Below are 27,000 nucleotides of genomic sequence, written 5' to 3'. Positions count from 1 at the left end.
AACTTTCTGCCCAAGGATCTGAACAATAAAACTGGACCTATTAACATGCACGATCTCAGCAAAAAAGAACTTTACTCTCTGGAAAGTACGACAAAAATTTTCAGCCATGCATGTAATACTATTAGTTTCCCTAAGACGAGTAACTTAACTACTTTGCCTAGGGAAACTAAGTCTATTACTTTTATCAAGAAATGTAAATCTGTTAGTTTTCCCAGGGAGAGTAGTTCTAGTATTTGTTTTTAAAACAACAAAGATTCCTTTAATGCATATCTCTATAATTCATGCGAATTTGGCAAGAAAGTACAATCGTTTTTGACAGATCCGCATGCTTATAAAGCGAGGAAAAATAAATGCTTTTGTTGTCCAAGTCAACTTGCGTGGTATTACTTACTATAGGTGACATTTAATAATAGATTTCCCACCCGAATCACACGCAATATGCTTATTTTATTCTTTATTTCATTCATCTTCTTATTTTACAGGTCGGGGTGATAGAAAGGCTTTAAGTCTGTTAGAAACAAAAACATTTTTGATTTTAAAATGCTAATTAATTTTGACTATATATTGACTAGAATTTCCAATGCTTTCAAGCACAAAATAAAGATCACAAAATATTTTAATTCCAATTCTCTAATTCCAAGTAATTGCCACATAAAATCTATTAAATCAATATTTCTACATAACTGGGTTGTGTACATAGCCGAGTGCGAATAAATACTTAAAATACAGTGAGCCTTAGCTAACTTATATACAGTGTAACGAGATTAAACAGATTAACCCTACGAGCGTGCCTTACATTATCTTAGTTTTTCAAGTTTACATATTATTGAGACGATCTGTAATCTTAGCTTTGAAAACACAACTACTCCAGGTGGTCTAAGTTTCTTATGGTGCTGACATATGTATATATTATATTTACCCGTATTTTACAAGACCGTAAACTATACTAAACATATACTGCGCTTTTCGAGCTGCTTTTATGTACAATAAAATCTTGCCGTTATACAGACACTTCCTTTGACCGGGGTTCCTTTCTTCGCAAAAGCTTGGATCGAGCATCATCCTGGTTTAGTTGGAGTTCTGATTTGGGCACTTTCTTGAGGTTTACAGCCTCGTAATCGCTGCCACTCTCATCGGCAAACTGAATATCATCGAGAGACAAGAACTCCTGCAGATCCCCCGATAATTTCTCCACGGCCGTTTCCTTCTCGATATAGGACCCAGTCATGGACTCGTTAGGTTCCAGTTCGGCTTCCACTTTCTGATGCACTGCAGCCATTTCGATTGGAACTTTAATGCTACGCCGCTGCTCATGATCCAGTGAACCAGCACTCAAGGACAAACTGGATTGCATCTGCTGTTTGGACTGGCGCCTCTGTTTTCTGGACATGAAAGGAGTGGGTTGCTTGGGCATGGTTCTGCCACTCCTTTCCATTCCATCGCAGGGTGAGGTGGCCTTGGAGGGACGCCCACTGTCTGGTGGGGATCTCTCCTCGGAGCTAGGTGTATTATCAGCCGTTGTGGACTTGCTGGACTCCGTGTTACTGGCTGGACTTAGGTAGTGGCCGTACTTGGGCATCCGGATCTCCTCATACAGCGGCTGTCGTTCATCTCTCTCGGGATCTGGTTCCGGCTCCGGTTCCGGTGTCTTATCGTCCTCTTCCCGCTCCGCCACCTCTTCGAATGGTGGTATCCAGATAAGGTAGGCCGGATCCATTCCGAGATAGGAGCCCGGTGCCGATCCTGCATTGATCACATTGTAATCGTAGTAATCCATCTCCAGTTCTTCTTGATTTCCAAGCGAAAATTCTGATCCTGGTCTGGCCAGCAGTTTTCTTCGATTCTGCTTCTCCTTGGACTCCTTGGGATTACTCGTCGTCCTGATGGTCGCCGTGCTTACCACACTGGCTGCTGGTGAGTAGCAACCCTGAAATATTTCACTGTTAGCAACCTCTTCTACTTGTATTTCTATTGAGCTGAAAAAGTTCCAGTGTAACCTCTTAACTCACATTGGTCAGGGAAGAGCTGACACTGCGGGTTCTCAGGCGACCCAATCTAAGAGATTCGGTCACCGAGAGCAGGGAACTGGCATCCTGCAGGCTCTCATCCAATCTGGAGGACAGCAACTTCAGGGTCACCGCATCGTAGCGATCAGAGTACTTGCTGAGCCGCTTGCTGTTCATTGGTGGACTGTTGCACAGGGAACTCATTCCTGAGGATATGATGGACTCCGAGTCCTTGGCACTGTCCTTACAGCTCGGCGGCTCTAATGGCTCATCTGTGGGGGAATCCTTGGATTCTGAACGGCTGTGAACCGCAGCCAGTTCGTCTTCAGCAGAGGAAGGTGATCCAATGATACTTCCAGGATCCAGAGATCGCGCTGGTGACGCTCTCTCGTTGCGCAGAGTCACCATGGAGGCCGAGCTTCCCAGCTCCTTGATTTCCGCGCTACAACAGATGTTATTAGCTTTATTTTAACACTTCTTTTCTACCATTTCCTTACCATTTCGCCAGCATTCCCTGTGAATCCGACTCCTTGAACTCCGTTTCATTGGTCAGATTTTCCGCGTCCACGCTCTCGCGGAGAATTGAGTGTCGTAGGTGGTGTTTGGGTCGCATCTTCACCATGTAAATGACCTCCGAAAGCAGAGTTGTTGTGGACATGGCACGTGAAGGAGGACCTTGCAGGGAGCTTAGCGAAGCTCTAGGAGTGTGAAGTCGGGATCCTTCGTCCTGTCGCCGAGCAACTGCCAGGTGATACTTCCGGTATCGCACCACATATTGGGCGCCTGAAGGTGATAGATATGGTGATTATCATCTATAAAATCTATACAATTATTTCATAAACCCACCTAAAAGGGAGCTTATTATGATTATTATGCTGGCAAAGATCATGGCACTTAGATGAACCAGGGTAAATCGAAGTCTTGACATGGACTTGTGGGAAACAGAGCGAGTTTTTCCAGACAAACGAGTGGCGGCCACAAGTGTGGTACTACTGTTACTGCTCCTTGTAGCTGTGTTGAGAAATGAAATGAGTTATTTATTAAACCTTTTTAGTATTTATCAAAGTTCCACTCACCCAACTGCTGCTGCACATTAGCCATGAATCCTCCGGTGCAGGCTGCAGTTGCCTCCTGAGTGGCATTGCCCGCCTGCCCATCGCCTGCGGAGAACTCCACTAGGAGTTGGCCACCAGTGGAATCGACAGCCACCGGAACGCCGGCTCCCTTGAGGATCAGCCCACCGCCATTGAGCTCCACGAGAAGCGTGGACGATAGCGAGGGTCCATCACGCACCTTTATGTACTGGGTGGCACAAGGCAAACGGAGGAAACTCAGTGCCAGAGAAATGCTTTCCTCACCATCCACCTGTAAAGAAAGGAATTTTGTGTTCGTGAACATACGGGCAATTGGCTTGGGGTTTCCCCACATTCCCGGGTAAGCGGATGCTGCCGAAGTGGGTCAGGCATTCATCACCATTAAACCTCCTGCCCATCGGCACATTCCCCTCATCTCCCGAACGTGCCAATTGGCAGGTCTAATCATTCCAATTGTATCGAACAAAAAAGGGGGTGAGCCAAAGTGTGTACGAATGGAAAAGCCGATAGTTCGTTCTTGTAATACCTCTTGATTGAAAAAAAGAATGTAATGAAAATTTTGAATTTAAAATCTTTGCTTATCAAAGTTTTTGCTTTGTTTCCTCTGGTTTGGTAATACAGAATCCTAATATAATCTCATATAACCATCTTTCTATCCAATACAAAATGTAAACTCTTTCCAAATCGACAGGTATGCGTTTTCCTTTCTATTTTAACATGCTCTTTAATATTATCTTTTTGAGCATTAAATTTGTTTTTAAGTTTTTTTTTTCTTCGCTTTCCGTTTTTCACACAACTTATTTACCTAGTAAAAGAAAATGGATGTTCTTTTCACAAGATGGCGTTGGGAATGGCATACCCATGCCTACCAAAAATACCGAGTACATAAATTTCAGCTCACCCCCATTGGACCCCTTACGCATGATAGTTTCGGGACTGGCCAAAACGCCTACCAAGTGGGCCATTTATTATGCATGAATTGAGTTCAGCCCCCTTTGGCCAGTGATGTCCATCCCAGATCGGAGCCACACCTCCCTGTAGCATGGAGCATTGGATGGGGGCTCCTTTGTCATTTTGGGCAGCCTCCGAAGCGAAGCGGAATTTTATTCATGGACTTGGACTTCTGAGTGTTTGGCATTGTTCGTTTTTATAGTTATGGCGGCAGACAACTTGAAAGCTTTCAAAACTTGACCAAATGCCAAAGGGCAGCCTCACTTAACTTTCGCTATTTTCTATTTTTTTTAGTTTTTATTTGCTAAGTTGAGAGGTTGTTACGGGTTTAGTTAATAGTTTTTACCTGTATTAGCCAGAAGGAGCGGCCAGGACAACTCTGTGTGGCTCCAGCAATGATCCTTTTGGGCTTCGAGGAGCCCAGATGTACAATGCAGCCGCAACGACATCCTGGTCCAATTTCCTGGCTCACCTCGGTGCTATTTTCCTTGGTGATGACTGTACCAGAAGTCTCGTAAATGCAGTCCCACGTGTCGGCGATGCTTTTGCCACACTTTTGGGTCTCAACCGAAGGACCCTGTAAATATATGAAATGGGAAGATTATCAAAAAATGTTTTTTCTTTCATATATTACTTGTGAATTCCCTAGTTTATTATAATATTAGTACGAGTTAAAAACACGCTAAAAAGAATCGATTTATGTCAATGAATAATGTTATGGATATCATCTTTCAGTCTTACAAATATATAGATATTTATATATTTTGGAAACCTTTTAGGAATTTCAGTGAAACAATAATACGTTTTTTACTTTTCACAAATGTATGTATTTATGTATGACTCAACAAAATTGGAACAATAAGTGAACGCCATTTGCAGATTCTTTATGTACTAGTAGACGAACTGCACATCGAAGTCCTCCTCCTCGCCCTCCTCCTCGGCCTCCTCCTCTATGGTAACACCCGTCAATTTGGATGTGGCCGTGAGTGTGTCCTGAGCTCCGAGGCTGGGAGCACCCTTGACATCCTTCGAGGATGCGGAAGCGGCTAGAGGTGCGGTTTCGGGCGGAGCAACTGAACCCTCACTGCTGGCCTTCTTCACAGACATGGAACTGCTGGAGCCCTCTGGCTCCTCCAGTGGTTCCTCTTCCACCTCTATGAGATCGTCCTCGCGCGATGATGAAACGTATAAGGTCGTGCCAAATTCCACATCGATGATGGTGTTCTCGTCACCACGCAACGAGGTGACTACCCGGTCCTGCATCTTCTGCTTCTGCAGATCCTCCGGAATGGTGCGATCCGGCTCCTGTTCGATGACCTCGCTGCGGAAGGCGTCGAATGGCGTCGGCTTGGGCCTCGAGGGCATGAATCCCATTTTACCCGGAGCATATAGCGATGAGGTGGCACTGCCAATGGAGGCAATCGAAGGAGTCCTCGGAAGCTCCTCCGAATGGGAGCTCACGATGTTCAGCAGCTGGGAGAGCAAATCGCTGCGTTTCAGCTTGCAAACGGATATGGCCTCCTCTCTAACTTCGTTTATCACTCCGGGATCATCCACATTGGCCTCGTTTAATCTCTCCGGGAACTTCTTAGCCGCCTGCTCCGCTACAATGGCATCCCGCACAGTACACTTGATCTCCTGAATGACCCCTCGTAGTCGGGTAATCTCCATCTCATGCTGGGCATGGACCACCTCTAGATTCCGATTTTCCAGATCCAATATCTCCATTCGCTTGGCCAGAGTCCGGAGTTTTCCGGCCACATCCTTTTGCTTGACATCCTCGCACTTTTCAGCTTGGAGATGGGATTCATAGGCCTTCTTGTAGCGCAATACCTCCACGTACTTGGCCTTTAATTTCTCGTAGTTCCTGGTCAGACCCTCAATGATTTTAATCTTGTTCACGGAGTTGCGGACCAACTCGTTCTTGATCTGATCGAGGGCACTGTACTGCTCCTCCATCTCCTTGTGCTTGGACTTCTGGTTGGTATATGCCTGCTGAAGTTTTATCTGGGACATGACCAGAAGATCTATTTCCTTTTGGAGGGCTATGTTCTCACGAATCAGGCGACGGGTGTAGCCAGCATTACGGATCTCACTGGAACGGGTAAAGTCCTCGGAAACCTGCAGCAGCTTCTGTTCAACCTCCTTTTTTAGCGCATCCTTCTCCACCACTGCGCGCTGTTCCATGTTGTAGAGCGCCTCCTTGTGATCCTTCTCCCGCTCATTGAGATCCGCCTCCTGGTCATCAAACTTGGCCAAAAGGACGTCCCTCTGGATGCGGAACTCGTCGAGGGAGTTCAGCTTGCCATTAAGGAGCTTTATTTCGGAGGTCAACTGGTCGTGCATGGCCTTATATTTCGCCTCCAAGTCCCCGATCTTCTCCTGTGCCAAGCGGTTCTCCACATCCCGCACCTTGGTGATCTCTACCAGGCGCTCCTCCAGTTCCGTGATCGAGTTGTTCCGCTCCGCCAAGGTGCGCTCCAAGTGAGCGGCCACATCTACGCCATCGGCCTCCACTTCCTTGAGTTTCTCGGTCAGCGTGATGTTGGACTCATCGACGCTGGTCAGGTGGGATCGCAGACGAGCTAGTTTCTGGTTGAGATCCGTGATGGTCAACTCGTAGAAGGTTCTGTCCACCTGGGTCACCTTGTTCACATCTTTCTTCTCCTTCTTCACTTTGGGCGGCATTGTTTGGATTGCTTTTCGTTATCCGACTTGACTGTCTACGAATTTTGACGAGTATTTGATATTTTAAGAATAGTAAAACGCCAGTTACATTGTTTAAAAGTCGGAACTTGTGCACACATCGTTCTATGTTTGAGTAAAATAAGCTGTGTTATAACAACTAGTTGATGAACCGTTGCCAAGGAGATAAAAGCTTTCCAAAGCTGAACCCATATCCCTTATAGTTTGAGCAGAAAGCTATATATTTTCTAGAAGGAACTCGTCTGTTAATAAAACATTTTCTGGGATCCTAAAGAGTTTAAAGGGTATCCATTTGATTTATGCACTGTTTTTTTAATGTAGTATCCGAAACGAACTGGTGTGGCTTTTGTGGGGAAAAACAGAAGCTTAGCGAACGTGCATTACTTTTTAGTTCAAGCGCAAAATCTACTCAAATTAACAAGACTGGACTAATATATTCTATAAAAAAACGAGCCAACAAAAGCTGAATAAAAGGAAATAAATAAATTTAAACTCCCATTTCTTTACATTTATTAAATTTAATTTAATAGCTCTTTACTCGAGGGTGCCCTCAATGTGTTTTTCTGACTAAATCATGAAAATGGAAAACATTTTCCTGCCTTAAAATGCTTAAAGTGCCACTAGAAAGCCACTAATTTCAGTTTGTGGTGCTGTGGTGCTGTGGTCACAATAGGTTATTCCCCGTGTTTTCTAAAAGCAAATAGTGCCCGCCGTGTGGGGCTTTGTTTGATTAATAGCCCGTGGAGCAATATTTGTACACGCACATGGACAGCAACGCCTCCGGGCGTTTCTTTTGGGGCCAAATGCAAATTGTTGGGGCAAGTGGAGTTGGAGGTGGTGGCCACACCATGTCCTCCTCCAAATCCCGGCCCATGGACACAGCCACCCACGCAATTGTAGTCGCCTCACGGCGAATACATTGTTCCAGCATCCGTGGCGCGACTCCCGTGTAAGAACTACTTGCAATAAGTGCGCGGAGCATTTAAAAACTTTGCCTGTAATTGTTCCAAACAAGTTGGCAAAGTACGGGCAAATGTGCCCCTATCGCTGGATGCTGATGCCGGAAGTTTTTGGATAATGAAATGCGCGGATGAGGACGTGGATGGTGCCAGGGCTGGAGGAGATGGAGTTAGAGGTTCATTCTTCCACTCGCTTCAACAAAAGAAACAAGATAAAGCGAGGCGCAGTAGGCCGACAATTGTCGGAAGCGTCGTAAATTCCCCACGCAATCTGGAGCAAGTGTCGCAGTGTGGAAACACGCTTACAGACAACGGACAACATGACATACCGTGCCGAAGCCACCCACTTCTGCCCCACCACTCCACCCAATGGCCCACAAACAAAAACAATGAAGTAGTTCCACTTTGCCCCGGCGGGGTACACTGCAGGAAATTCCTGAGTTGCCTTTAAATTTAAAATTGTCATCTGTTTTTTGGGGAATATAAAACAAATAAATAAGCTTGTTTCGTCACCAACAAAGCTCCAGCATCCGAAAGACTATATCATTTACAGATGTTTTGATTAAAATGTTTTAAGCTGAGAATATTTGAATAATATACGGAGCTCAGATATTGTTCAGTGTAGGAAAGTCGAGTGTAATGGGCGAACTAAGCTGGAAGCAATCTCTTGGGTAACGAAGTCCCCCCAGAGTCGGGCGAAGTTCGTCTGTCTTTAGTTGTAGTTCCACACTTATTGAAATCGTCTTGATGGCTTAGATGCGCCAAAGTATTAATCATTTCTGGGAGCACTCTATCAAACTTTGGCTGTTAACGTTGTCAAATCAGGTGGAGGCAGAGGTCGCTCAGAGGTTAATCTTCGGAGTTACTTGGGCTTACATACCTCACAGAATTTGGCGCCATATCGCGGGGGTGGTGAATCACAGAATCGGTAGCGGTTTCGCGTTCCTCCCAAGCAATTTGTGGAGCAGGGCGTCCACTCGCTCCATGGTCCCCAGCCGCCAGTATCCGAGTCTGCGGAAAGAGTAGTGTCATGAGCTAGTCGCTTCAAAATTAATACAGCTGGCTTGAATATATAATGAGGTGAGATAATGAAAATGCCTGAAATGCTATTGTAATGCTTAATTTGAGAGTGTGACATAAATGAAATAGTTAAAAGTAGTCATGGTCATGCAAGTGAATTATACGTAGAAACAGTTTAATACAAGAGTTATTTTCTTTCACTTATTATTAGGTCAAACCAAGGAAAAATTGCAAGTTATCTCCAACCTATTTACTCGTATATAAAATCATGTGAGCTTATTTATTCTATTATACTTGTTGAACGTGTTTCAAATATAATGCGAATATCAAATTTATAATTTCAAAAATCAAACAGTTATTAAAAACTCCATTTTCCAGTGTCCCGAACAGGTGCACTGTTAATGTGTTAGGAACTATTTAAACTCCCGCTTAATTGGGATTTTCCTTTAAATGATGTTAAAAACGGCGTTAATGCACCATCACCGATGACCACTCACCGCTCACGGGCAGGGTGGGCACACAGTCCATCCGGACATCGGCTACTGCTCCGGAAATCGCCTGGCTGACGTAGACGAAGCAGTACTCCACGTACTTCTCGGAGAAATGCTCGCAGGCGAAGTAGAGGGAGTGCTGGCTCTTGACGACCCGCTGTTCGGAGACATAATGGAGCGACGTGGGTGGCTTCAGGGAGGCGACATCGGCCCGGAGCCTTGCGTACAGACGCACCCGGTCGCCCTGCTCCAGAATGCAGCCAGGATACTCGTACAGGACACCGATTCCCGTGTGCGGATCACAGGGAAAAATGCTGCGGGCATACACGTTGAACACGAACTCGTCGCTCCAGTCGACGCTCAGGAGCCTCCGCGTGGTGGGCACATTCTGGGCGGGAATCATCGGTCTCAGTTGGACGGCATAGTTTCCCGCCAGTCCAAAGAGTTCGCATCCCAAGTGAAGGCTCTTGTTTTTGGGGAAGCCGCGTATTTGCTCCGCAAAAAGGACACTGGAAGGGGTTATATTCCGATGGCAGCTGCGATCCTTGCCACAGTAAATTAGCTCCAACCAGAACTCCGGCAATGGGAGACTGCCCGACTGATTGCAGTTGACCTCGGGAAACCTGAGGGTCACCTCCACAGGATGCTTGGGATAGGTCTTCAGGCGCACCGGACTCACTATCATCTCGGCACTGGGCCATCGCACATCGAGCGTCTGGTGGAGTCGCTCATCGTGTGCCGGCACCAATGTGGTGGTCACCTCACTTCGGTTCACCGACTTGAGATTGCTTACCACCTGCATCTCGTAGCGTCCTCCGATCAAGAAGGTCTGGCATGGCACCGTCACCTGGGTAACATTGAATCGGGGATCCGGGAAGAGGGGTATATTCTGCACCACCTCCTTGCGCTTGCGATGCAGCACCACCTGGCTGGTATTGGTTACCTCGGGGCCGGGAGTCAACCCCTTTTCCAGCGGTGACTCCACTTCATCAATGATTTTGCTAATGACTAAAGTGCTCATTATGGTGTTGTTCCTGCTCTTCAGTCCGTCACTGGAGCTCAAGAGCTCCTCGCTGGATGCGCCACCACCATTGGTATGCTCCTCCTCCGTCTGCGGGTACATCTCGTTCCCATTGAACTGGATCTGCACATGCAGGTCCCCGCTGAGGGCGGTGAATGTGCTGGGGGACATCAGGCGACCCTTTCGCACCGCCAGCACGTGACCTTTTGTCGAATCCGCATCCGAATCCAAGTTGCAGGAGCAGGAGCAGAAGAACACAATGCCGGCAATTTTCAAGGAGTCAGCACATGAAACGAGAGCGAGAAATGCGGAGAGATAAGAATTATAAATCCTTGTAATTTGTTTCGTGTGGCTGCCTTCTGTTTGGACCCATTGAAGAGCCTCGGCCATTGTTTACTCCACCCAGGCCGTGTAAATTGAGTCGCATTCGCATCCTGCAGCTCCCCCGGGTACAAATTATGCAAACAAAACAAAAACATAGGCGAAACAGAGGCGAACTCCATTCAGGGCCACGAAATTTGCTAACCAACTCTTTTTTTGCGGAAAAATTAATACTCAACTCTGCTGATCTCTATTTTAAGCGGAATATACAAAAAAAATTCTTATTATCCTTGATATCACATGATTAACTCGTTTGCTTAATAAATTTTCAATTAGTTTTTCTGAAATACATATTGTTCAACAAAAATATTGGTTTATAAAAGATATGCTACTTGTATCGCACCTAGTGCGATGTGAAGTTGTGTGAACTTTGCAAAAAGGTGTCCAAATATATTTATAGGGACAGATAGGGTATTTCTAAAAGTTCCTGGCTGTCGAAATCAAAATAGATGTTGGCGAGATTGCTACAATTAGTAAACTCCGAGTAAAGTTTGCAGATGCACTTGTATAGCATAAGAACAACATGATTTGGACAACGCCTTGCTGGCCTTTTCAAAAAGTCTGTGCGCTGTCCAAACATTGCGTATACGCCTCATGGTCTACAAATGAATTTATGTATTTATTCTGGCAGAGTGTGTCAGAGGCAGTCACATGCAGTTTCGTAAATGAGTTTCACTCACTTGTCCCACTTAATAGGAGCAACATTATGGATGAAACAATAATTTTCCACTTGACTACTGATTTCAGTCCCGATGTCATCATGCCGATTGTCTTCTTGCGCCTGCGATTCGCCGCCATTTCCTTTGAGTTCTTCCGCATTTCCTTCGTCTTGCTTCTCGTCCTGCGTCTCTCCTTCGTTTTTCCCGCCGTTGCTGATTCAATCAGAGGTGTCAGTCTACGGAAGAATCTCCTCCTGCCACTCAGTGGAAGGATACCGAAGGTTTCACGTCGCTGGCACACATTCTGCAATTGCGATTCTGATTCCAATTGCGATGGCAAGGCAGATGGCTCCTATCCCAATCGCTCATGGAAGGAGTGTCATTTGTTTAGCTCTCATCGCCAGAGGAAAATTTTTGCTGTGACGTTGACCTTTCTGTGGAGGAAAGACAGAAGTCTACCTGCCAGGCATTTTCTGCAAAAAAAAAGAGAAAAAGTTGACGTTACTGAAGGGAACACAAATCAAATTCAAGACAAATTGAGGTCTACATTTATAGACTCACCAACGAATATATTATGGTGACCTCATTTCTCTTTACTCAGTTTTTATTTTAAAATTTATTCTGGAAATTAATGACTTTTCAGTGAAATTTTATGGCTTAATAACTTCAACGTTAGACAGCAGTTAGAAAAGTAAAAGTTATCTCTAGTATTGATGTTGTATTTATTGTCAAACATTAAAAGCAAGTAATACCCAAGCTCCTTATTCCGCTAATGTCACACAAAATGAACAAAAACACTATATTTTTTATGCATCATCATTAAATATGATTTCAAACCGTATTTTTAAAAGGATCAAATCGTTCTCCATTCAAATGAAATGTCCTTAAAAAAGCTTTGATAAAGTCCCAACAACAAAGGGTGTCAATGGCCCCTATAGGGGCATTAAAAAATCCCCATCTCCTAACCGAAAACCCCATATATATGACCTGTTCTATGCCTGTATGTATTTCAAAAGGGGGAAGCAAAAAAAAAGGAATACAATCAACCCTCATAAATTCTCAAACCAATTACTAGTCGAGCACGAAACGCTTTTATGGCTATTATTTCCACAATTCAATGAAATTTCGTAAAAAGTTATGGTCCAGGACAAAGGAATAAACCAAACATAAAGGAAGGAAAGTCAAGATTCGAAGTGACTAGACAATACCTAAATAAATTGTGAGTCGACTACACTTTTGAACAAAAGGTTAATCCAAACAACACGACCTGAAAATCATACACTTCAGCATTTTATTTACATTCCTCTGGGTCTGCATTTCTATTATAAATAAGTTAAAGCTGATATCTAAGTCTACCGTTTTTATGCCACAAAATATACCTAAGGTGGCACATATACAGCCATATTTTAAAGGCGGACAGTATGACTCCCAGTGGGTAGCGAGAGACCATCCTCCGTAATTAAATAATCAGCCACAAATAGAATATTAACAACTTTTTGAACCCTAAACAGAGGCGGCGATACATCAACAGCTGGCTTGGCAGGGGGGGGGTTACCCAGTAATTTCCCGACTGACATGCACATCTAATTCCCGTAGTTTTTCGATTCATCAACAAAAGTTCCGAAGGTGGTTCAGGTTGGGCTAGTGCCGGATACTTGGTGCACGGAAAGAGAATCCAATGGAATGAATGAATCCCATTCACCCATTCACCCCCACGGTCATTAGCGAAATCTGTCGCGTCACTGGGATATGTAACCCCCTGCGTCCTTTTCAGCGCCTTAATTGCGGACACGCACGGATCGGCCGATGACCAGATGCTATATGTGGCTATGTGTGGCTATATGGCACATTGTACGCCCTTTGCGCTAATGAGTTGGTCCTGCCAATTGCCGCACACACGTGCGTCCGCTCGCATTTACCCGCTTTCGAGTGTTCCAACAACAGTTGGTTGTGGAGGAACGCCTTTACAGCCAGAATCATTCAGTTTTATGGCCGATTTCCGTGGATATATTGTGTTCTCTCTTTTTGGGGCGATTTGAAACCGATGGCTGTGAATGGAAATGGACACGACCCAATGTCGTGTTTGCCCTCTCAAATTGAACTGTCTTTCGGAAACCATGGCCAGAAATATTTTGTAGCAGTTTCTTGTTTTAGAAACTTGCTAGGCACAGACTAATTTGAATGTGAGAATACTGAAATCATACAATTTGATATAAGCTATGGTATTTTCTATAATATTTAGCTAAAAAGTTATACTCTTATAGAATATAGAAATGTAAGATGAGTTTAAATTTCAATGCAGTGATATATACAAAATATTATATTCCCATCGTATAAAACGTTATCCATTTTTAATAAAAATACAGCAATGTTGCTATGAATTCCAATTCCCCCGAACTGAAAACGGGAACATGTCGCACATGCATTTTGGCAATAAAACCATGAGTTCCCCAACCGAAAATGTGCAAAAAAGCCCGACTTACGGACAAATCCTATGGTCATCCGGCGCCCTGGGAAAGTGCGGGAAATGTAGTGGAAATCGGGCAGAAGGCCAAATAGAGAATCACACATTTGCACCAAATTGAAAGCAGAGAGCCCACAGAATTGTTTTCTTTTTTTTGATTGTGTGCCACCCACCCGAATTTCCCATTTTGAATTGCCAAAGCCGGCTGAAGTTTCGTGTTCAATAGTGCAGGCCCATCAACATGATTATCGGTGTCGCTGTGGGCGATCGGAGGTCGCAGGTCAGAGGGCTATGCGTGTGTGCCCCCGGCGGCATTGGAAAACTATTAACTGCACTGTGCGGCAGTTATCCTTTGAAGCGGCCGTTATCCTGCCAACCAGTCGCCACCCAGTTGCCGCCCAGCGGAGAGCGCTAATTCGCTATGGAGTCACTCGAACAATTCCGCGAAGTCAATAAATAAGTACACTTTAAGTATTAGGAATGTTAACTTCTACGAATATATCTCATTTCAAATTACTCGCCTCAGCCTTAGTAAATGGAAATATGTCTTTTTTTGGGAATTGAAAATTGGCATTATTTAACGTTTAAAAAAGGGAAAAATAAAACCGCTTTCAAAATCATGAACTTACATATTTTAAAAATATTTAATATGTGCTTGTTAAAGTGATTTTAGTTTAACTTAGCATAACCCAAAAGAATACTCTTAAGTATTGGAAAACTCAAGCAGTATTTCTTCCAGTGCATCACTGACCATCCTAGCATTGCCAGATTTTCGCAGCGCGGAAAATCAAAGCGATGGCGGCCCGAGAATTATGTTGCACGCCTGTCCGGGAAAATCGAAATGTGAGAGTGGATGAATGGGAATGGGATCGGGGAGGTCCTGTGCTTAGTGCTCTACTATCCTCTGGATAGGCGGAATGTCAATGCCCCGGCTGCGCGGGTGGCCACCAGCCTTTTCACCCTGGACTCCGTGGTATCGTCGTTGACTCGGCCAACAACATTTCGGGGTGACTTGCCGTACACTCCGTAGTACGGAGCACGGAAAACTGGGTGGCACCACAAAACACACGCTTGCAATGGGGAACCTTTAACTGCGCAAAAATACAGCCACAAAGGAAAAATGCACAGTTTGAATATCCAAACATTTACATGCCCTGTTTACTCTTAATCAATGGCCAAGGATGGCCATCCGCAACGAGCTGAGTCTGCACTTAAAACTCCATTTCGCCACACATCCGTATGTAAGTATATAGGTATATACCTCGGGTACCTGGTAGAATCCCCCTGTTTGCGGTGTGCAATTGGGTTAAAAACTAAAAATAAACAGAGGTACAAGAGGAAGAGGAGTATACCCGCATGTAATTACCTGAAACGGACCTCATTCGCATTCAAAAAGCATGGCAGCCATTTGCTCATTTGGACAAATAGTAAAGATAAGGTAATAGGGAAATTGCGGGAGTCAACTGAACAATACCAGGGTAAACAAGTGGTAAGCCCCATGTCAGTCGAAGGAAAACGAAGGCGGGCAAATAGGATTTCACAACTCTTGTTTGCTGTTACGAAAGGCAACTGAAAATCAGCAGATCTTTGCAAAAAGCAATGTGAAAACTTAGTTAGTGAATGAATGAATTGTCTTAGTGAAGTCTGTTTCTACGTCAGCAGAGAAAAACAAGAGAGATAGCTGTAGTCGGCTTTCTCGACTATCAGATACCCGTTACACTATTTGTCGGAGTACAAGGGCGAAATTTGAATATGTTTTCTTCAGCAATAGAAATTGACAAGATAAACAATAAAAAAGACTTTCCAAAAGTGGGCGGTTTGTTTGTCAAAGTGCGCGTGGCAATCTTCTAAAAGAAACTTCGAAAGAAACCTTCGTCTCTAGAATCTGCATCAAAAAAGAGCGCATATTTATGCTGAATTTCCTTAGCAGCATTTCAATAAATTACTTTCATAATTTAAATAAAATGTAGTCTATCACCATCACTGTGGCTTATCCAACAGAACGTGAAACCTACAACTTGAAAGAAAGCCAACTTAAACTTTGGCGACAAAAATAAATGCTCTATAGCTGCGAGGGGGTTTAGTGGGTTAAAAACACAACACTTTGAAGAGGGGGCGGGGCAGTCGCTGTGCTTGACACCAAAACCACAAAAAATTTTAATGACTGCGACATCAGCCGCAGAATTGCTCAAGTGAGTCCAGCAAAACGGCCCTTTATCCCCAGCAAAGATCAAGAAAAAACATAAAAATCGCTATAGTGGCGTATAGAGTGTCGGAAAACAAAGAAGCTATTAAATGCAAATTAATTTATTCAAATAAAATCGATTATGGAGCTTTTGCTACGGACCAGAAAACAAAAGTTATTTTCACCGCAAAGGATTGACAATTCCTTCACAAATTAATACACTTTGATTGGGAGAAGTTGCTTGAATAAATTTTAAAACATCTTATAGGCAAACGATATCTAACATTTTTATAATCTAATAGTTAATATTAGACACTATCACTCCCCATAATACATCATAAAAGTTTCTAAGTACTTCATGTCATTGTACCATCAAATTCTGTTAGAATCAACAAATTATGCATTGCATGTGTGGTTTTCGTGTTCAGAAAAAAGGACACACACATTAAATACCTAAGGAACTGGCTGATCCCTCGACATGGAATGGAATCCACTGGCAGTTTAGCCCATCCAAGTGGAGAGGTCTGAAACCTGGCGAGGCGAAAATTGCTCCAGACTGCATCCTTATCGCGTGGCATTTTCCACAAGAATAACCCAACACATCTCGCGTGCCCGGTGCAATTGACATTGACGTTGGCGCCGAACAGTGGGTGCACATTGGGGATGGGCCGGCAAACTTGCAACTCTTTCATCAGAAGTTAGGGTTCCCCGACTAGCCGCAGGGAAAATAATATGTACATAACTCCTAGAATAAAGGGGAAAATGGCTTACATTATTCCGGGCCACAGCCAAACCCCATCACCTGTGGCCGCGCCATGACGAATGGAAAGCCACGGAAAACTGGGCAGCTTGTGGGTAGTGCTGGTCCTCCGATACACCGAGAAACATGTTAAACAGCCAATTCTTACTCACTTTGCAATATGCCCATATTATATTTTATGCTTTTACATTCAAAAAAGTTGATTATGGGTTGTTAAATGGGAAGCCATATAAGTAAATATAAATGGTTGGGCCTAGGATTCCTTTAAAATGATTGCTTATGTTATTTATAAATTAAGTTTATATGAAGGGAAGCAGTTTAGGTGCCACTAGCAGTTTTCATTTTTTTATTTTACGGCTGAGACTATTTTTTTATCGCAGTGCATGGAAATGAAAGAGCAGCAGCGAGCCGTGCATGAGCACGGAGCCATTGCCACTTGAGAGGGCGCCCGAGGCCAATGGCGGGATTGCATGCAGGTGGACACTAAAGCGCGTCCTGCATCCTCGTCCTCCGTGGGGCAGAACTGAAAGTGCTACTTAATAATTGAAGACCCAGTCTTGGCACCACCACGAAACCTGTCGGACCCGGGGACTGACTTCATTTTAATAAACGTCTACGTCGTCTGCACAGGAAACTTAGTGACTAGACCGCAATCTTAGACAGCCACAGCGAAGTACAGTGAAAGGAATATTTCATGTTCTGTGATTCACTGAGAAAGTGTGCTGAACTTGCTGCAGCAGATGGGTGCAACATATCCATTAACTTGTAATTACTTTCATAGGTGTGTTGAAATGAGGCATATTAGTTTGAAAATGGCTTAGAAGCTAAAGGCTAGAGAGGTAATGAGTATCTATATAAACTTGCATCGAAAGGGTATTAAAAATAACTACATTTTTAGTTTAGTTTTGGGCCACAAATATTGCTGCAGTGTCCCGGGAATCCAGAGATGAAGGTCCTCGAGAGTGGGTGTGCCGAGTTCGCTTTGCGTGCGCCACTAAATGTGCACTTAAATCAGTCAGCCACATTGTCGGTGTCCGCCTCCTGTTGTCTGCACTCCGAGTAGCTTTCTCCGCCTTTCTCCTCGGAACGCCTCCGGGTGTCTTGAGAGGTAGAACAGTGTCCGGAGTCCTGGGTGCTGGGTGCTGGGTGCTGAGTCTTGTGGCTGTCGCCTTTGTTCGTGCCATAAAGTTGGCTGCTAACACATCTCAACACTTTGGATCCGCATGCGTGGAGATCGAGATGGGCATGGAGATGCACATACATAATGGATGCGAAATCTCAAGAAGGGGCTTATTAATTACCGCTGTGGCACAAATGAAGCCTTGCAGATGCATTCGGAATGACACCTGAAAGTTTCAACAATCCAAAACTTGCTAGTTTCGTCTATGACTATGGAAATCCTGTCCTGCTGAATTAAAGTCTATTAACTAAGAGTTTAAACAGATAGCTTAAATACAAGTTCGCACCATTGAATTTACGCAGCAATATGTGTATAAATATGTATTTCATGCATATTTGAGGTATACAATTGGTTTCCTCTCTTATACATTTCCCAAATATTGATTTTGCGTTCATAACAATTTTGAAGTAAATATTATTCCAACAAATTGAAATTGCGTTACGTTTTCATAGATAAGAAAACCAGACACCCTCGTAATCATGAATAATGCCCATCTAATGTCTTCATATGGGGGAAAATGAATTACAAGCAATTTACTTCTGACCCAGATTTATAATTTTCCATTTCGAGCCCGCACGTCCGAATAGATCGGATAAACACATATCGGCGAATCAGCACAAGAAAAAGCGAAAGGCGGATTATTAGGGTCGCCAAATATAAACTCTGTCTTGATTGTCGATTGCCAAATCCAGGACTCCGGAATTTGAGCCTGGAGTTGCACCCCTCACTTTATCTCGAGCAAAGCGAAAAAACACAGAGAAAAGCATTCATATTTGCATAACCTTCCCGTTCGAGTTTCGTGGGGCGATGTCGCCATATATCCTGCCCATCCTTCCCCCAAAGGCTCTTGTACATACTTCGCAGTATCCTTTTCTGCTGCGCACTAGCGTTTGTGCGGATGTGTGCGTTTTGTGTGTGTTTGTGGTCGTTGACGCTGAAACAGCTGGAAGTTGATTTGTCAGATTTTATGGCAGCCTTTCAGGCGCCAGAACCGGCGAAGGAAATCCATTAATCGAAGGAAAAGTCGGCGAGGAGTCCAAAGAAGTTAAGTTCATCAGGCGAAATCGAATAAAACGTAGTCAGCTGAACGACAAACTCTTTGGATAGCAATATGTTGTCCCACTTCCAAGGGTTTGTCTGCATTTATCGATGGTATTAAAAAACGCAAGTCAGCTTAGATTAATTACAATTCCCAACTGAAACGGAAAAAAGAGTTTCGTACTCGGAAAGTTTTTTGTACTTCATTTTTTTAAGAAAAATAAGTTTTCTTCAACAAGAAAGAGATGTACACATTCTTAAAATGACTTGGATTTAAAAGTGAAATCAACATTTTACGTTGCAATGAAAATGTGTAGACTACATTTAATATTTTTTACTTTAACAATCGTTTGTGAAAATGTATGCACACCACAAATAAATCACTTTATTAAATTTCAATTAAATTTGTTTGAACATTTAGCGGTAAAAACGTGTTGATTACATTTCGAAAGCCATTATATTAATTCACCACAAATCATCACAATAAAATTTCATTCTGTTGTTGCCAGCAAGTCAATATTTATAAAATTTGTATAACATTTGCAATTATTTCTATGGCGATGGCTGGTAAAAACTGCGATTTGCTGCGTTAATTTGCTTAAACAACTTTAATTGAAGACCGCTTTGCGTGACTGAAATGTGTTATTTTGGGAAAAGTAAATTACTGCACTTTTGTGGCTTTACGAGCAGGCTCGACAAATATTAACTAGCCAAAGCAATGTCAATATGGACTCAGTAATTCGTTGCAAATTGATATATATAAAAATTGATATATATAAAAGCAAAAGCCAAATCGGAAAGGCAAATATGGGCATTTGGCGCATATACAAATACCTTAAAATTTGGGGTACAACTAGTTGCTGATTAAAGGGAAACCCACATAAACAAAAAAAAAAATGAAAGCCCCTCCCAGATTCGCATATCTGTAAACTCATAAATTTACTGCCGCATCTAGGCGCTAGCCATTAAGCGGATTTTGAAAATTAATTTCCGATAACGGATTTGGGTGTAATGAATAATGCCGAGGCATTGAAATTTTAAGCGGCATTATTTGCGCATTTGCTTTCGCATGATTTGTCGTTGTTGATTCTGCGGTTCAGTTTCACGGCCCTTGAAGCTGTGTGCTCGGCATGATTAATGGAATGTGCACCCATTCCCATTCCCATTCCCTGTCCCAGTCCCAGTCCAGCACCCCAAACAGCCCGGAATACCCCGGAGCAACACTCCGCCCAAAGTGTCCATTACGATAATGAGCAGCGGCCAAAACAAGCTCAGTTCCGAGGATGCAGCCTAAATTCGAGTAGCACACTTGTGCCCGAAAACTTGAAATACCCTCAAAAGATCGTACACTCGCTTTTACTAAATGTGCAGTTCGAAAGGCTCTGTGAACTAGGGGTAGATGTAGTGGAAGCCCCAAGTAATACAACTGAAAAAGCCATACCCGTAGCCATTAAAATCATTGCCTACTTTTTGGGGACTGAAGCCACACCAAATTGATTTTGATGTGTTTGTACACAGAGTTGGTCACACAACATGTTATTGTAGCAGGAGCAGTACGAAAAGTAGTTGTATCAAGTATATATATTAAATCAATTTAGGCATACCTACAAAATTAATTTTCAGGTTCTTTCATTCCGATGCATAAATTAATTAAAAATTGTTTTTCTTTCCCACCCATTTTCCATTTAAAATGCCTGTGTGCAGAAATGATGTTCCAAATGATTTCAGTGTAACACGCATAATGAAAAATATTTAGCATATTCGGCCATCACGTCGAAAAGTAATCAGCCGAAAGCAGGTCATTAAGTTTATTTTACGAGTGTCTATATCTGCTCGATTGCGCGGTGCTGACCAGGAGAGGAGTTCCAATTCCAGTTCCCAGCTGCCAGCTGGCCATCCATAATTGTGCCAAGTGTCCGGCGGTGGATCTAATTTAAATAAAAATTGTTCTCATTATATTCGGCGTCACGTGCCTCGCAGGCATCAGATGTGATGGAGTCGAAAATATGGCGTCTCACCACCTTCGCAGGCCCACATAACACCACTCCCACCCATCGCCCAGGCTCCGCAGCATCCCAGCACCAATCTGGATGCCTCCTCGGCAAAATTGTTTTGCGTAACTGGTGGGGGCTTATGACACGCCATATACCACTTCTCCATCCGGATCCTTGAAGGAGGAGCGTAATGAGCACTGAGGGAGCAGCGACAGGAGTGTTGAAGATTTAGGTACTTTTTATAGCCAGTTTTGGCTATGAGCATTCATTTAACTGAACACTTTTCAAGTGTATGCATATAATACATTAATTTTTTTCAAGAAGTAGGAGTCAATTTAAAGCATAGTACTTATTTTATAACATTTGTCTAAAACCTCAGTTCGAACTGATCATTCCTCAATTCATTTAATTTGAATATGTTACAAGCTGGCTTAGCTATTCCCTTCTCAGCACTGAATTTTAGATGGAGTGTAAGAAGATCTCGGTGGTTGGGCACCTCGTTGACTTCGATTTATGTTTGCTGCGAGTCGACAGCCCCCTAAAGTAAATTAAATTTGCGTTTTTTTATTAGGAAGTATTTTATTTAATCGTGCAGTCCTGCCTCACCCTGCCAAGTGGAATGTGGCCAGGGGTGTTCTCCCGTTTCCTTCCCCAAAATGTCGAGTGTTATTGTACCTGTTCTGTGATTATTCGCCTTGTTTGAGAGAAGACACACACACACATACAGTTCTTGTTGGCACACACCGGAAATGGGAAATTATTCCGTTTCCGTCGCGACGCACGAGTTTTATTCTCGCTTAAATCGCAAATTAAACCTTGAGACCAATGTGCGCGTAATTGCGTATGTGAGTGTTCCCATGCGTTTAACGGAAAATTAAAAACCTAGTTAACTCGTATTTTATGCTCATAAATTGTCGTCTTTACAGGCATCGTAAGCTATGCCATAATTGTTATTATTTTCCCTTTTTGCGGATGAAAAGCTCAGTACTCGTGAGCGAAAGTTAAATATAATCTGCTTTCATATACATAAATCACATTTTAAATACAGACGGATGTTTTGTAGTATGTTTTATAGTAGCTACGACTATTGGTTATAATAAGCTTGAAATGCATAACTGAAGGGCTCTGCGATTTAGTTTTGATATATGTATAAGCAATATGCAGATTATAAGCTGCCTTTTGGCCTAACCTGAGCAGTTTAGTTCGTATGATCATTAACGCAATAATTAAAGCACTCCTTCTTAAAAAGCTCTTTAAGTTGTGTATAAGTCGGGTGGGCCAAATGCGTTGGCAGGAAGTGCAGGGAGTGCAAGAAGTGGCCACAATTGCATTTAGCCGAACTAAAAACATTTACGAATGGCAAACACTGCGTGACAGAATGAGCGGAAAGGCTTCGCCGGCGGTGCAGACAAGTCGCTCCAGATGGCACACAACAGACACTTAAATGGCAAAAGTTAAAATTACAATTAAACACTAAGTGAGAGACCGAGAAGCCGTGCAAAAGGGTTTTTGGTACACAGGGAAAAATGGCTATGGTCCTAATTAAGATGCAACTTATATTACTAAAGACTAAAATCAAGTTAAAATTACATAACTATCATATCTTTCTCTAATCTCTATCTCTCTATAATCTCTAATTTTCCGCAGAGTTTTGTTAATATAATATTCGTATTTTCTTAATGGTATTAGATTGGTATTTTGATTAAAATATGTTGAGTTTTGAACTTTCAAATAGCAGACTTATTAAGAAAGAACATTTTAATTACTTGTAATGTAATATCCCATAATTCCAGCTTTGGTTTATATTTAACTGCCAATGCGGCCCATTATTCACATAATTTTGTGGGAAATATCCTCATTTCGTTTCCTGTACACGGATCCCTAGACGGCAGACGGCATTCGGCAGGGGCATCGGATAGCCTTCCGCTGCAGAAACTGCAGAAAAGGACAGCAAGGTCCTGACAAATGCAAACAACGAGGAAGTGAAGCCCCACGGAGCTGGGTAAATTGTTGGCTTAACAAATTGCTAATCCACTTTCACCAGGAGCAGGGATGGGTTGGATGGGGTATTGGATGAGGGAAAGCATTTGAATGCCTGTCGAATCCTCAAAGTGGTGGGCAATCGGAGAGTCGCTTTGGCATCCATTCGGGACTATAGCCCCGGAAAATCCCCTCTTGACGAACTTTTTGCGCTAGGATCAAAGGGAGCATCTATGTAATATGATTAGGTTGCAGTTGCATAACACCGAGATGCATGCTGCATGAATTACAAGTTTGTGATTTAATCGAGTTGCATCTCGCTTAAACCCTCAAAGGTGGGGTGTTGTTCTAGAATTGCCTGTGATTTGATTTCCGTAAGAAAACAGAGCTCGCTAAAATATTTAAATTAAATTTCGTTATTTCGTTCGAGAATGTGCACTGCTTTCCCCACACTCAAAGGTCATTTCACTCGGCTTTCAAGAAAATTAGTTTTAAATTAATTAAAAGATTTTCCCATAACTGTGCGCTATGTGGCTCTTGATGGCGTTGGAGACCGAAAGCCAGGCCAGGCGCAGAAAGAATGCTAAAACTTGGATAATCATCCCAACCGCACCGCCCACTTTTCCAAGTGCTGGGTGACCTCACCGCCCACCGCCCACAGCCCAAGAACTCAGTTCACTTTTTAATAGTTCGCAAACCACGGAGGGCTATGTGAGTTTAAACACTGTTACAAATGCGTTTCCGGAGGCGGAATGTGTGCGCCACTGGAATTGCGAAGCAGGCGCTATCCGGAAAACTTTGCCGTAGTTCTTTTTGCCGTATTCATGTAGGCCTTAAGTATTTATTTGCATTTCAACTGTGCGAAGGCAAAGCAATCGCTTCAGCAAAATTAAGCACTTGAATTATGCAGACACTGTTTAATTACAGTTCGCATTAGGCAGAAGTGACTATATAAAGAAAGATTATTCCCCTTTCTTGATGCGGAAATTTAAGGATGTAACCCAACGGAAATTGTGCAACATGCAAATATTATAAATCCATTTAAAGTTCATCAACAAATCCGCTTGAGTAACTGGAGACAACTGGGGTCATCAAATTACTAAATAAATATTTTTGCTAGCATTTGTATGTTTGCATGTTAGCGCTGCGAAAGGAAATTACCCCGTGAGAAAGGAGTTTGGTATACGAGGTTCTTCAGACCGCCGTCAGCTGTTTACACTTTCATCCCCAATATCCACAGTTCCACAGTTCCCTGCCAAAGAAAGTTAACCAAATTCCACAAAAAGGCTGGCTGACTTTACCTTCTAAACTGTTTCGTTACATTTTGACGTCTAGTTACCATACATGGGAAAAGTTCGCAAAACGTTACCTGTTGTGAACACGTTTTTGTCCCGAAAAATGGTCGGTTAAAAGTTTTAATGGGTATTAGTTTTACGGAAAATTTGGTAATCAAAGGAAATACAGCTTACACTATTGTTTTGAGGTATCCATTAGTTAGTTTCGAGTAACTTGAAAACGCATGCTGATAGGAATTCATATGGGGGAATCCCTAGTTATAAAGGTCCGCATGGGGTTGATTTCCACGGCACACACGCTTGTTGCAATGGGATTGGATGGCATGGCATGGATACAACCCCCGATGAACTCCGCCAGCTCTCTCCAATCGCTACCTGGCCCCTGATTAATTTAGTCTGGGTCTCTCACTTTGTTCTGTTTTCTTTTCTGCCAGGTACCCAGCGGGTATACCATGACATGTGTTCCTCCATAGCAGAGTGGGTGGGTGCGGGTGACTCGGTGGTTACTGGGTTGTCCAGGGAGGTGGTGCATTTCTAAGCGAGTCAAATTGAATGCAACGAAGAAGACCTGTGACATCAGATGTCCATGGTGTATGTACATACACATGAACGTAATTAGAAAAGCATCGGTGTACAATGTGCATGGGTTTATGTGTGAAAGCCACCAGGAAGTCCGAAAATATAAAAAGAGTAATTGCTAAAACCAACTGCAAGTCATAGTCTATTTGTTGCCAACTTTGATGCAAATCTGTTTGGAGCTTGCTCTGGAAATGCTCCCTAGATATTGCATAAAAAGGGTATTGGTCTCAAGGACAATGATTGGTAACCCAAATAAATTTAAATACTTCCTTTGCAATGGTAGCGAGTGTAAGGAGTAAGCCAGTGGCATTATGTATACAAATCTTCTTTACCTTCAACGGAGTTTCTCTTAGGCCATATCTAATGACAGGCTGAATAGGAAACCATTTCAGCAGTCAAAGGCTGCTGGGGAAATTAAAGAAATCTGACGGATTTCCATTGTCGACTTTTCCGCCCTCTGTCTGCCTTGCAATTGACCACTTTAGGGCTTGACAAAGGAGAGACAGGCCAACAAAGGGAAAAGCCCACAAAGGAAATTCAATTTAATGGATTTTAAATGTTGAGGTTATTCGACCCCTTTATCAAATCCATTGTATACTGTTTACAAAACAAGGAATTTGTTACCAATTAAAATGTATAAATGTACATGTTTGTTTAAACGATCTCCTATAATCTGGAACTGTTAAATTGTATACACTCACATGAAAATTTTAAAGGGCAAACTGCAGAACTGTGACTCAAATTCCATAGTCATTTATCCGCAGCATGTTTCAGATCTAAAAGCTCCAAGCATTGTACTACCGAATAATACCCCTCTTCACTAATTAAGTTTAAAAAAAAGATTAGCGTTATCGATCCACAAATATCACACCCGAATGTTTTGTTTACATATTTATGAATCTGAGGGGAGTGTGAGCACGCAAGGATTGAAAATTGTAATGGGAATAAGATATTGCTTATTACACTCAACCCACTTTGTATACCCCTGTCACCAAATAAAAACGTTTTAGAATAACATGAACACCGTTTTGTAATAAAGTAGTTCCGTTTTCATAGCAAATCTTAGTGACTAATGTTCATTTCCTCCTTGTATCAATCTCCCAGAGCTGTAAACTCCGACTTCCTTTGCATATCTACAAATGTATGTGCTTTTCACACGCCACTTACTCGAATAATAAATCATCAAATGCAATTAGATTTATATTTCTCAATAGGATTTGTATGGCCCCACACTCTTGAAAACAATGCAGCAGAGTTCCTTGTTGATTCTAGTTTTTCTTGCGATTGATTATCCCATACCTGTCGGCGGCAGTTGGAAAAAACACCCCGAATCGCCTGCAATTTTCGAAACACCACCGAAAAACGAGAGCGGGATACAAAACAGACCAGACCAGACCAGACAGACGTATAAAAGGGATATTATAACTGCAATGAGATCACTTCACTCACCATACAGACGGATGATATATGCAGTTTTACAATACGATGTATGTTGTTGAGTTCACTGAGCATTTAAGTATCTCTACAGAACCTTTTGGCTTAATCCGGCGAGCCCAGTTGTTTGGTCTGAAAATCGAAGCCAGACAAAGGCCACAACACTCGTTATGGCCATTTGGAGGACCTTTGTTCACTAACGTTCGGTGAATTCAATTTTGACAATTTTCAAGTGACACTTGACGGCGGCGGCACAATCCACGAGATACAATTCCATCCGATAGGAGTGTTTTCCATATGAAGTATCTACGAGATGCGGCAAAAAACCGGATAGCCAAGCGGAGCAGACTTTCACCCACGAGCAGAGACGGCAACAAACTGATTGCCACGCGACTTTGAGCCACCGGCCAGAGCCAAAATAAAGCCACGAGCGCACAGCCGAGCACGAGCCACCAGGACTTGAAACGGATTCGGCACTCTAGCGGAGTCCTCGGGAAAAAAGCGAGAGGCGCACGCTGAAGCTGGTGTGAGGACTGCGCCGAGAGAGAGGGCAAAATCGAGACGAGAGCGGGCACCAAGGATGCAACGCATGGTGGTTGTTTTCCCACCCACAAGGGGGTGGCTGAAGTAGTTGGGTGGTGCGGAGGACATTGTCATGTTGTGACGCCGTCTGCTGCTAGTATTACTATAGCCAGGCGAAAGGGGGTGGAAAGGCTGTTGCCGGCCAGTTGAAGCCTTGGCCAGCGGAAACCTAACAATTCGCAGCGAATGAATCTCAATTCTGCTTCCTTAAGTCTGTGTGC

The 27,000-nt window shown here is 43.1% G+C and overlaps 2 protein-coding genes across 4 annotated transcripts; both read right to left on the bottom strand.

The window, feature by feature from the left end:
• Positions 1-458: 458 nt before the first annotated feature.
• Positions 459-26,988, bottom strand: LOC120448349. 3 transcript variants are annotated; one of them, XM_039630314.2, is made up of 10 exons: positions 26,213-26,988; positions 11,310-11,761; positions 9,234-10,451; positions 8,597-8,727; positions 4,398-4,628; positions 3,083-3,371; positions 2,853-3,017; positions 2,504-2,789; positions 2,010-2,448; positions 459-1,927 (listed from the first exon to the last, which is right to left on the bottom strand). In XM_039630314.2, exons 2-10 carry the CDS (start codon positions 11,446-11,448, stop codon positions 1,001-1,003), a joined length of 3,825 nt encoding a protein of 1,274 aa, XP_039486248.1. In that variant the 5' UTR covers positions 11,449-11,761; positions 26,213-26,988; the 3' UTR covers positions 459-1,000. The 3 variants fall into 3 exon arrangements, with proteins under 3 accessions (XP_039486248.1, XP_039486247.1, XP_039486250.1); XM_039630313.2 differs by lacking the exon at positions 26,213-26,988 and adding an exon at positions 16,391-16,550; XM_039630316.2 differs by lacking the exons at positions 4,398-4,628; positions 8,597-8,727; positions 9,234-10,451; positions 11,310-11,761; positions 26,213-26,988 and adding an exon at positions 3,433-3,606.
• On the bottom strand, positions 4,892-6,852 carry LOC120448351 (cilia- and flagella-associated protein 157). Its single transcript, XM_039630317.2, has one exon. It carries the CDS (start codon positions 6,737-6,739, stop codon positions 4,943-4,945), a length of 1,797 nt encoding a protein of 598 aa, XP_039486251.1. The 5' UTR covers positions 6,740-6,852; the 3' UTR covers positions 4,892-4,942.
• Positions 26,989-27,000: the final 12 nt, after the last annotated feature.

Source organism: Drosophila santomea, chromosome 3L (assembly GCF_016746245.2).
Source record: "Drosophila santomea strain STO CAGO 1482 chromosome 3L, Prin_Dsan_1.1, whole genome shotgun sequence".
NCBI classification, from domain to species: Eukaryota; Metazoa; Arthropoda; class Insecta; order Diptera; family Drosophilidae; genus Drosophila; species Drosophila santomea.
Note: the sequence above shows the minus strand (reverse complement) of the source record. Positions and strands in the feature narration are given on the sequence as shown.